Source organism: Myotis yumanensis, unplaced genomic scaffold, assembly GCF_028538775.1.
Source record: "Myotis yumanensis isolate MYYU_CA2020_CCGP unplaced genomic scaffold, mMyoYum1.0.hap1 SCAF_1, whole genome shotgun sequence".
NCBI lineage: Eukaryota > Metazoa > Chordata > Mammalia > Chiroptera > Vespertilionidae > Myotis > Myotis yumanensis.
This window is the reverse complement of record NW_027223752.1, coordinates 198,029,618-198,041,951: the sequence shown is the minus strand read 5'-3', so window position 1 is coordinate 198,041,951 and position 12,334 is coordinate 198,029,618. Positions and strand designations below refer to the sequence as shown.

Here is a 12,334-nt window from a genome sequence, read left to right as displayed (position 1 = left end):
TGGCCCCCATCCTAACATCATGAGGATGTTATACTCTATTCTGTACCTAGCTCTTTTCTTCATAGGACCTGAAGGACTTATTTATTTTCATAAGTAGAAAAATTTGTATGTCCTATTCACTAATGTATTCCTAGTGTCTAGAACTGTATATGTTTAGTGAATTTGTTAAAAGAACCAAAGTATCATCACCATACCATACTAAAGTTAGATGACGAATTCAATATTTATCATCCTTTCTATTTCTAGTCTTTATTCTTTCTTAGTTTTGGTAATCTGTCTATAAACCAAATTCAGATCTTAGTTTTAAAAATATGAAATAAATATGATACCAAATTTAAAGAGAAAAATATTACTGTGATTGTCCTCATATAAAAAGAGCTTTTATATAATCCAATGAAAAGCTAAAAATTTTAATAGTGCAAGTGTCCTTCCTTTGGTTAACTACCTGTCATTATTAAGTGATACTATTACCTTAATTGGAGGGCACTGAGAACGGCAAAACTCATTGATTTTCTTCTGCAATGGAAGTCTGACCTCAGTCAATACTACACACTGTTGAGAAAAAAAAATAAAGACTAAAAACTAAAGAATACACAATTATTTTGGTAATGTACAACTTCTAAATCAGAAGCATTTCAATTTTATACTCAAAATACAATAGGATTCCAACCAAAAGTTAATATCCTCAGAGGTATCTATGCTAATAATAGCCTAGGTGGTGTCACGCTCTCACGTCATCATAAGATGGCTGCACACACAGGGGAGGTGGGGCCTGGTGGCCGCTTCACGCAGTGAGGCCTAGGGGTCTTGTGGCTCTGCGCAGCACTGAAGAGGCCAGTCTCGTTGTCTCCACCGCCTCGCACAGAGGTGGTGGGTCCCAGAGGAGGAGGCAGGTCACAGCAGAGGGGGGCAGTTGTGGGCGATCAGGCCAGCAGGGGAGGGTAGTTATGGGTGATCAGGCCAGCAGGGGAGGGTAATTGTGGGCGATCAGGCTGGCTGGGGAGCAGTTAGGCGTCAATCAGGCCGGCAGGGGAGCGGTTAGGGAGCGATCAGGCTGGCAGGCAGAAGCGGTTAAAGGCAATCAGATAGGCAGGCAGGCAAGTGGTTAGGAGTCAGCGGTCCAGGATTGTGAGAGGGATGTCCGACTGCGGGTTTAGGCCCACAGGGATCGGGCCTAAACCAGCAGTCGGACATCCCCCAATGGGTCCCTAATTGTAGAGGGTGCAGGCTGGGCTGAGGGACACCCCCCACACACACACACACACGCACACAAACATCGTGCACGAATTTCATGCACCGGGTCGCTAGTGGAATAATAAAAGCAAAAACAACATAAACAAGGGAAAACCTACTCACATTAAATTCAATTACCATCAAAGACTTCACAATTAGAAGCAAACTGTAATTTCCTGTGGTATTTATGAACTACAAATGATTAGAGCTTTTGTTTTGTCTGTTACTGCTATGAAAATACAAACCTAGTCACCAGAATACTAATTTAAAGTATTTAGTTAGCCTAAAGGATTAACAATGACATTTTTAAAGAGATATATTAGTTGGCTTAGTTTTCTCTTACTTCAGAGATTCAACAGATTCACAATATAACTACTTCTGCTTTAATAGTTTCATTAGTGAAACCACAAAGTTCTGTAATAAATATCAAATTTAATTTTCAATGCTTTATTTTTTATCATTACCCTGTGAGATAAGTAGAGAAGATTTTATAATCAGATTTTATCATAATTGATAAAGGTCAAATACTTTCTTAGAGTCATTCGCAGAACTAGACTCTTAGTCCAGAGCTTTCCTTGTTGCTGGTTTCCATGACTTATCTTACTTAGTTTTACTACAAATATCCAGGCATTAATTTAGTGGCATACTTTCTACAAGGAGATTATTTCTCCATGGGTCTCTCACTTTATACATCTCACTAGGTATACCATGAATGCAAGGTTCTGACCGTTTTTTACTTGTGCCATTTCTCAGGATAGTATTTGTCACATACAACTTGAGGAATGAGGTAATGTCTCCCTCTGGGACAAAGAAGGAAACTTGTTTATTGCTTACTGTAAAGCATTAAGACCACGCTCAGTGTTCCTCTCTTCTAAAGGAACCCACTACATGTGCCCTCTTGCACTTCACTAGGATTTGGGGGAAGACAAGAGGAAACAAGGCAAATACAATACTCATACTTCTTACCATGCTCTGAATAGTAAAGTTCTTAAGTCTGTAACCCAAGAATCTCATGTATTCTTGCCAGTGTTCATCAAATAGTAACACACTGACTTAGCTTGTAAACAGGATAAAACCAATTCTAAGTATATCTCGTCTGGTGTGGCTTAATTGGTTGAGCATCATCCCATGTACCAAGAGGACACCAGTTTAATTCCAGTCACGGCACATGCCCAGGTTGCAGACTCGATCCGCAGAAGGGGGCATGTGGGAGGCAGCTGACTGATGTTTCTCTCTCATCATTGATGATTTTCTCTCTCTCGCCTTCCTCTCTCTCTAAAATCAATAAAAACATATTTAAAAAATATTCTAACCGAGAATATATTGAATCTTAACTTGTTTCATCAATGCTACAAAATTCTCAGCCAGTTAGAGAATTGCTTCTTGTGGGGAGAAAACTGACACATATATGGTCACACGGTGCCTGAAGAAGAGTAGAGGAGAAACAGGAGTATTTTTTTTCCCTAGACAATGGGTAACACCAAAATCTGATCATAGGGAAAACCAGGGTGAATCTAGTTACTTTTAGAACATCCACAGTGTTTAGAATTTTTATTATTTAATGTTATCTGAAGTAGATCCCCATGTTTTACATTTCTGTAACTGGATTAGATCACCTTTAACCCATGACCTCAGGAAGAGAAGAGTGTACTTTCCTATTCCTTTACTTTGGGCTTGACTGTGTGACTTGTTTTGGCTAATATATTATCAAAAGGAAGTAACACAGAGGCTTGACATATGCTTAGATGGTTGGATTTGCCCCTTTGCATTTCTGCTATTGCCATGAGACCATGTCCTAGGTAGCTCCCTGGTCCCAGAAGAGAGGCACATGGAGCAGAACCCAGACTCGAGTTCAAGTTCAATCTAGAATATCTGAACTCCAACTGACATGCAAATACATAAGAAAGAAAAAAACACATGTTGCTATAAACCACTGCGTTTTAGGTAGATTTTTATGCACAACACTGTGAAGATAGCTGACTAATGTAATTGCTTTGTCAGAAGTTTATAGGCCCTTTGCCTAAAATGAAGCATTAGAAATATATTCTTCTAAAGGAAATCTTTTATCCTGAATTTTTTTTTTCTGCTTGATAGAAGAGGTTAGATTAGTTATTTCACATTAATACTTAATGATCTGCCTTGAAATTTGTCAATAACCTCCAATATTAAATGGTGCACCAACCTGGTATTTATCTAAGAAGGAGAGATCTGTGGTTTCATTTAAAGGAAGAGAAGACGATGTAACATGAACATATGGATTTAGTTCTGCAATATGTTGAAGAACAGCTTCAGCCCTTAAAAAAAAAAAAAAAAAAGAAAGAAAAAGAAATGACCTTTAGTATTCTTTCTTTCAATATACTCAATCTCTCAAACTTGGACACTTTTACATCAGAGGAATCTGAATGTTATAAAATTTCAACAGAAATTTAATAAGCTGTAGAAGGAAAAAAGCTGAGACATATTTATATTTATAGATGACTATACAATCTTGAGATGTAGCATACTATTGCATTTCATAGTAAGACACAATCTCAAAGTGTACCCTTACAGTTTCAAGCTCCAAACTCCTTAAGTCTTTTAATGATTCAGCAATAATAAAGACTTCCTTTAACAATCTTTAAGAAATACATTCCTAGGTAGTAATGTAAATATCTTAAAAATTTGCCAAATATAATTAAGTAAATATGTCAATACTTATTTATCAATGGTAGTATAACTTTATGGTGATGAGTTAAACAACTATGACTGAACTAGTGTTCTGGATACAGATAATATTCTAAGTAATTGCAAGAATAAAAATAATGTCCTGCCATAGCTGGTTTGGCTCAGTGAACAGAGTGTCGGCCTGCAGACTAAAGGGTCCTGGGTTTGATTCTGGTCAAGGGCACGTGCCTGGGTTGCAGGCTCGATGATCCCCAGTAGGGAGTGTGCAGGAGGCAGACAATCAATGATTCTCTCTCCTCATTAATGTTTCTATCCCTCTCCTCCTCTCTCTCCTCTTGAATCAATAAACATATATTTTTAAAAATTTTCCTATGATAATACATCAAAATATCTTATCTTCACCTGTTTCTCATATTAACAACATCATCTTCACAGAGAAAGAAATTGGTTCCTAGATCCCATGCTTGGCATTTCTCTACATCATGAATTGTAAGTGCCTTCAAAAAAAGGAAAATATCTGTTAATTCAAAATAGGATAAGGATGTTCACCATCTACAATATTATTTACATTATATTAAAAATATTATCCTGCATAATTAAACAACAGAAAGTAAGGCTTAAGAATTAAAAAGGATGTAAATTAGATCTATTCACAGATGAAATGACTATACATATCAGAAAACCCAGAAAAAATAATGAAAAAAACTATTTCCAACAGTAAGAGAATTTAAATTTTTGGAAAGCAGCATTTTAGATAAAGCATCACATAAAAAATTGAAAAATTCACATAAATAAGCATTTCCGAATGTTCCACAAAGTAAGAAAGATACTTGACTAAGTATAAAAAAAATGTTTGTGACTTGTATTACAGGCCACAAGAAATTAATTTAAAAAAAGGAGGCATAGGTTCTGGTCAGGTGACAGCTCAGTTTGTAGGAGCATCGTCCTGTATACCAAAAAGGTTGTGGGTTCGATCCCTTGTTGAAGCATGAACAGGAGGCAACTGATCGATGTTTCTCTCTTACATTGATGTTTCTCTCTCTCTAAAAATCAATGAAAACATATTCTCGGGTGAGGATTTATTTTATTTTTTATTGACTTTTTGGGGAGGGAGACAGAGAAAGAGAGAGATGTGAGAGACACATTATCGGTTATCTCCTGTAAGCGCCCTGATGAAGGTTGAAACCTCAACTCAGGCATGTGCCCTGACCAAAAAATCAACCCACAACCTTCCTGTGTACGGGAGGATGTACTAACCAACTGAGCCAAACCGGCCAGAGCCCTCCCTCGGGTGAGGATTTTTTAAAAAAAGGGCATGGTATATGAAAACAAATTATACTGGAAAAGAAATGCATTTGGCCCTGTAAAATATTGAAGCATGTTCAATCTTGCTCAAAAATGAAATATCTTTTCTCATTCTGGAATGGCATGAAGTCCAAAAGTTTGACAACATACTCTATTGATGAGAATGAGGTGAATCAGGCATTTCAATACATCAGTGGTGGAAGTGTTAGGCTGCACAACCTCAATGGAAAAGAATTTTGCAATCTCTAGCAAAATGACAAGTGCATTTATACTTTGATATAGTAATCCCACCTTTAAAAATCTACACCAAAGACACACTGGGAAAAATACAAAAAGACATGGATATGAGTATTAACTGCAACACTATTTATAATAGCAAAAGTTGAAAATAAAACATCCATCAGTGAAGAAGTGGGTATAATAATATTTGCTACATTGACAAAATGTATATCCATGCAGCTATTTTAAAAAAAGGAATACATCCTATATAATAAAAGGCTCACATGCAAATTTTCCCCTGGGAGTTCGACCAGGAGACAGGAAGTTCAATCGCTCGCTATGACATGCGCTGACCACCAGGGGGCGGCACGGAACATGGCAGGCAACCAGTGGTGGCAGTGGGGCTCTGAGGGAGTGAGGGAAGGAGGAGATAGGGAGGCCACTAGGTGGGGAACCTGATTGGCCCTGATTTCCGGCCAGGCCTAGGGACCCTACACTTGCACAAATTTTTGTGCACCAGGCCTCTAGTGTATATATAGGGGGGGGGGGAGGGGGGTCCCCCAGCCCGGCCTGTGCCCTCTCGCAGACTGGGACCCCTCGGGAGATAACGACCTGCTGGCTTAGGCCTGCTCCCGGGTGGCAGAGGGCACGCCCATCCCTAGGTGCAGCCCCTGGTCGGGCTCAGAGCAGGGCCGATTGGGGAGTTGGGGCACCGCCCCCTGTCATGCACAGAGCAGGGCGGATCGGGAGGTTGCGATGCCACCCCTAGTCACGCTCAGGGTAGGGCCGATTGGGGGGTTGGGGCACCACCACCTGTCACACTCAAGGCAGAGTCGATGGGGAAGTTGCAGCGCCACCCCTTGTCACTCACAGAGCAGGTCCCATCGGGGGTTGTTGGCTCTGTACCCTGTCATGCACAGAACAGAGCGGATCGGGAGGTTGTGATGCCACCCTCAGTCACACTCAGGGTAGGGCCGATTGGGGGGTTGGGGCACTGCCCCCTGTCATACTCAAGGCAGGGTGGATGGGGAAGTTGCGGCGCCACTGCCTATCAGGCACAGAGCAGGGCCAATCGGGGGTTGGGGTGCTGCCCCGTCACTCACAGAGCAGGGCCCATCAGGGGGTTGGGGTGCTGCCCCCTGTCACTCACAGAGCAGGGCACATCAGGGGGGTTGGGGCTCTGTACCCTGTCACACACAGAGCAGGGTTGATCAGGGGGTTGGGGAGCTCCCCCCGTCACGCACAGAGCAGGGTCCATCAGGGGGTTGAGGAGCTCCCCTCTGTCAGGCACAGGGCAGGGCCGATAGGGGAGTTGGGGCACCGCCCCCTGTCACACACAGAGCACGGCGGATCAGGTGGTTGGGGCGCTGCACCCTGTCACACTCAGGGCAGGGCCAATGGGGAGGTTATGGCTCTACCCCGTTACACACAGAGCAAGGCCCGTGGGGGGTTGGGGCACCACCCTCTATCACCCACAGGGCAGGGCCGATCAGGGGGTTGGGCGCCGCCACTGTCACACTCAGGGCAGGGCCGATGGAGAGGTTATGGCTCTACCCTGCCACACACAGAACAGGGCAGATCAGGGGGTTGGGGCACCGCACCGTCACACACAGAGCCGCAGGGCTATCAGGGGATTGGGGAGCTCCCCCCTATCAGGCACAGAGCAGGGCTCATCAGGGGGTTGGGGTGCCTTCCCCTGTCAGGAACAGAGCAGGGCGGAAAGGGAGGTTGTGGCTCCGCCACCTGTCACACACAGAGCCACAGGGCTATTAGGGGGTTTGGGCGCTGCCCCCTGTCACGCTGATCCCGGTGCCGGGAGGCCTCGCTGCTCCGCTGATCCCGGTGCCAGGAGGCATATTACCCTTTCACTATATAGAATAGAGGCCTGGTGCATGGGTGGGGGCCGGCTGGTTTGCCCTGAAGGGTGTCCTGGATCAGGGTGGGGGTCCCCACTGGGGTGCCTGGCCAGTCTGGGTGAGGGGCTGAGGGCCGTTTTCAGGCTGGCGGGTGACTAAAGCTCCCAACTGCTCCTTTTTTTCTTTTTTTTTTTCCTATTCTGGACCAGCTTTAGCTCTGAGGCCTCGCTGCTGAAAGCAGGTTTCTGGCCTTTACCTTCTGTATTTGATACAATGTTGCGGGCCGGCTGGCTGAAGCCCAGCTGACTGAAAGCTGGTTTCTGGGGTTTTGTTTAGCTTCTATATTTGCAACATAGTTGCTTAGAGTTGCAGCTGAGAGGCCGGCAAGTCAGGCGGGGAACGTTGAAGTCTGTCATCACTGGAGCAAGCAAGCCTCCCTGTTCGCTTCAGTGCATGGCTGCCGGCTGCCATCTTGGCTGACAGTTCATTTGCATAAGGATATGCTGATTAGCCAATGGGAAGGGTAGCAGTCGTATGCTAATTACCATGTTTCTCTTTTATTAGTGTAGATATATATATATATATATATATATATATACCCTATCTAATAAAAGAGAAACATGGTAATTAGCCATACCTCCGCTACCCTTCCCATTGGCTAATCAGGGCCATATGCAAATGAACTGCCAGCCAAGATGGCAGCCGGCAGCCAGGCAGCTTGAAGCTAACAGGAGGAGGCTTGCTTGCTTCAGTGACGGAGGAAGCCAACATTCCCCGCCTGCCGCTGCTGGCCTCTGAGCTTGCAGTTTGAAACATTGTTACAAATATAGAAGCTAAACAAAACCCCAGTAACCTGCTTTCAACCAGCCGGGATCTCAGGGCTGGAGTTGAAACAGTGTTTTGATTATATAACCCAAACAAACCAGATACCTGCTTTCAGTAGCCAAGGCCTCAGACCTGGAGCCAAGCCTCAGAGCTAAAGCTGGCCCAGAATAAAAAAAAAAGAAAAAAAGGAGCGGTTGGGAGCTTCAGTCACCCGCCAGCCTGAAAACGGCCCTCAGCCCCTCAGCCCCTCACCCAGACTGGCCAGGCACCACAGTGGGGACCCCCACCCTGAAGGGGGTGTGACCAGCTGCAAACAGCCATCAGCCCCTCATCCAGGCTGGCCAGGCACCCAAGCAGAACCCCCACCCTGATCCAGGACACCCTTCAGGGCAAACCAGGCAGCCCCCACCCGTGCACCAGGCCTCTATCCTATATAGTAAAAGGGTAATATGCCTCCCAGCACCGGAATCAGCGGAGCCGCGAGGCCTCCCGGCACCGGGATCAGTGTGACAGGGGGCAGCGCCCAAACCGACTGATCGCCCTGTGGCTCTGTGTGTGATAGGGGGCAGAGCCACAACCTCCCTTTCCGCCCTGCTTTGTTCCTGACAGGGGAAGGCACCCCAACCCCCTGATGAGCCCTGCTCTGTGCCTGATAGGGGGAGCTCCCCAATCCCCTGATAGCCCTGCGGCTCTGTGTGTGACAGGGTGCGGTGCCCCAACCCCCTGATCTGCCCTGCTCTGTGTGTGGCAGGGGGCGGTGTCCCAACTCCCCTATCAGCCCTACTCTGTGAGTGACCAGGGGAGCTCCTCAACCCCCTGATCAGCCCTGCTCTGTGCGTGACAGGGTACAGAGCCAACAACCCCCGATGGGACCTGCTCTGTGAGTGACAAGGGGTGGCGCTGCAACTTCCCCATCGACCCTGCCTTGAGTGTGACAGGTGGTGGTGCCCCAAGCCCCCAATCGGCCCTACCCTGAGCGTGACTAGGGGTGGCATCGCAACCTCCCGATCCGCCCTGCTCTGTGCATGACAGGGGGCGGCGCCCCAACTCCCCAATCGGCCCTGCTCTGAGCCCGACCAGGGGCTGCACCTAGGGATTGGGCATGCCCTCTGCCACCCAGGAGCAGGCCTAAGCCAGCAGGTCGTTATCTCCTGAGGGGTCCCAGACTGTGAGAGGGCACAGGCCGGACTGAGGGACCCCCTCTCCCCCCCGAGTGCACAAATTTTTGTGCACCGGGCCTCTAGTATATATATAATTACCAATATGGGATAAACCCAGAACATACTATTTAATGATAAAAAGCAAGATGGAGGAAAGTATGGCTCTTTATCTAAGAAATGCAGGTGGGAATAAATATGTACAAACACATAAAATTTTCAAATTTATCTGTTTTGTTTATATTTAAAAACAGATGAAAAAAGGGGGTGAGCTAATTAGGAAAGGAGGGTATAGGGTACAAAGAAGCTAGGCTTACCTGAATATACTTTGTTTTATAAAACTGACTTTGAATTTCTTAAGTCTCACATAATATTCATAATACGTTAAGTCAAAAAAAGCAATCCCTAAAAATCCAAGCAAAATAAATAAATGGACAAAACTACCTATTGAATTTGTTGCACAGCTGCCCAAAGGAATGACTTAAAGTGACTACAAAAAAAAATCTTAAAACTTTTTAAAATTACTTAACTGCTTTTGATTAGTAATCATATTGTTATTAATACTGGAATTGTTTTGCTGAAAAAATTTTACAATAAGTAGCAATCAAAGACTACTGGGGTGTACCAAGAGGACTCAAGAACTTGAAGAAGTTAAGATCTGAACAAGGAAAGGTAAAACAATATGAGCATCAATGAGAACAGCTACTATAACAGATCAAAACCTATCAAATCTGAGTTTGTCATCATATTCACACACACACACACACACACACACACACACACACACACACACACGTTCACTGGCTACTGCTGGGGGATGATAGAAAAACCACTGATTTGAAAACTGGTAAATAAAGTGGGAAAATATCAAATATTTCTTCTGCTCTTCATATAGTACCACTTTAGCAGAACCAAATATGTGATGAATGACAAATTTTCTTTCTAAATATTATTCCAGCTAATAAATAAAAAGAAGACAGAATTAGAATATCACTGCCATTAATAAAATAATGAATCGAGGCAATAACCATTAGTAGGTAGTAATAACCACAAAGATAGAGACAACAGAATATTATTTCCTCCTCAGGGGAGAACAAAATATCACCTGTGAAGTAGTGGCGCCACAAGAATCAAATATGAATCTGACTGTCTGAATATAACTACCAGTTTACAGAAAATACAGAAGTAGAGGTATATGTGATAAATAATCTGGTTTCTTTAACAAATTGCAAGGGGTGGGGGGGAACAGAGAAGGGAAATCTATAGATTAAAATAAACCAAGTTTAGTGTATGGACTTTACTTGGATCTTGATTAGAACAAAAATTTTTGAAAAAATATCTCAGAAGATAATTGGGAAAATTTGAACTTTAACTAGATATTTGATGATTGTGGTAGGCTTTTAAGATGACCCCAATAATTCTCATTTCCTGGTATTTAGGCCTTTATGTAATTCCCTCCCCTTGAGTGTAAGCAAGACCTAGTGACTTGCTTTTGAGGAATACAGCAGAGGGGATTGAATGTCACTTCTGAGATTAGATTACTAAAGACTGGTCTGCTAGAACAGTGGTCGGCAAACTCATTAGTCAACAGAGCCAAATATCAACAGTATGACTGAAATTTCTTTTGAGAGCCAAATTTTTTAAACTTAAACTATATAGGTAGGTACATTGTTATTAACTTAATTAGGGTACTCCTAAGGCTTAGGAAGAGCCACACTCAAGGGGCCAAAGAGCCGCATGTGGCTCGCGAGCCGCAGTTTGCCGACCACGGTGCTAGAACATTCCCTTTCTTTTCTTCTTGTTAGCTTACTCTGATGAAGCAAACTGCTCTATGGAGAGGGCCACATGGCAAGGAATTGATTAACAGCCAGAAAGGAGCTGAGGTGAGAACGTGAAGTGGCCCAACTTTGCCACTGAATCCTTTCAATAACTACCTGAGCCACCTTGGGAAGCAGATCCTTACCCTATATGACTGCAGACCCTGCCAATATCTTGCCTGGAGCCTTGTTAGAAACCCTCAAACAGAGGAACCAACTAAGTTGTGTCTGATTCCTGAGTCACAGAAACTGAGATAGGTGCTCCTGTTTAAGTTGCTAAGTTGTGGGGTAATTTATTTTGCAGCAACAGATAACTAATCCAGTGAAATTAAGAAGCATTTTTTAGGTGTGAAAATGGTATTGTAGTTATATATTCAAAAGGGACCCTTATCTTTTAGAACTATATACTAAAATATTTAAGGAGTGTATAATAGGATGTCTGAAACTTACACAAAAATAATGGTGGTTGGGGTAGGCAGTGGGGAATGGGGAGGAGATACAAGAAAACAAATTAAAATTTGTCTATGAGCTGATAATTGTAGCTGCATGATGGGTATATGGGGTTTGTCAAAACTTTTTTTTTTTTCAAATTTTTTAATTTTCTATAAGTTTTTTAAAAAAGACTGAAGAATTAAAACAATTTTGCTACTAAATAAAAAAGCAATAATTAACTCAAAGTGTAAATAATATTACTTCTGAGAAGCAAAAGAGAAATAAAAAAAAAGAGTTCATAACAAATAATTCTTTTTACCAAGGACATTTACTCACCTTAATTCCTGCAAGAACGAGATTTTTTGCTATAAAGAAAAAGGAAAAAGAATAGCTCAATATTAGGAATGTATAACAGATATGTCTTCATGGAGCTTCATCACATCTCTGACTAAATAATTTTAACTTTTTTACTACTTAAGAAATACAGGTCCCAAAGAAGGTACAGATTAATGAAAATAAAAAATAAAATAAAATTTTCCATAATCATATCACACTGAGATAATTACTCTTAAAATTTTAATGTATTCTTCCAAATATACTATTATAAATATATGTATATGTAGCCTACCATAATAAATTAACAAATACTGTGAATAACCACTAATGGCTATTAACATCACAGAGAGAATCAAGAGAGTCATTACTGTTTCTTTCTGGAAGAATATAACAGTACTTCGAAGTAGTCTTTCCAAAATAATTAAACCTGATTAAGGTTTTGAATTTAATTTTCTTTAGAGAAATAATACATGGGGAAGGTGTTAAATCT

The 12,334-nt window shown here is 42.8% G+C and overlaps 1 protein-coding gene across 1 annotated transcript in view; it reads right to left on the bottom strand.

Annotated features, from left to right (window-relative positions):
• Window positions 1-12,334, bottom strand: part of UBA6 (ubiquitin like modifier activating enzyme 6) — a 70,963-nt gene that overhangs the window by 49,686 nt on the left and 8,943 nt on the right. The window contains exons 4-7 of the mRNA XM_070395639.1: window positions 11,845-11,873; window positions 4,300-4,394; window positions 3,416-3,527; window positions 472-552 (exon numbers count right to left, since the gene is read on the bottom strand). Coding sequence (XP_070251740.1) covers window positions 472-552; window positions 3,416-3,527; window positions 4,300-4,394; window positions 11,845-11,873 — 317 coding nt within the window. The remainder of the gene's footprint in view (window positions 1-471; window positions 553-3,415; window positions 3,528-4,299; window positions 4,395-11,844; window positions 11,874-12,334) is intronic.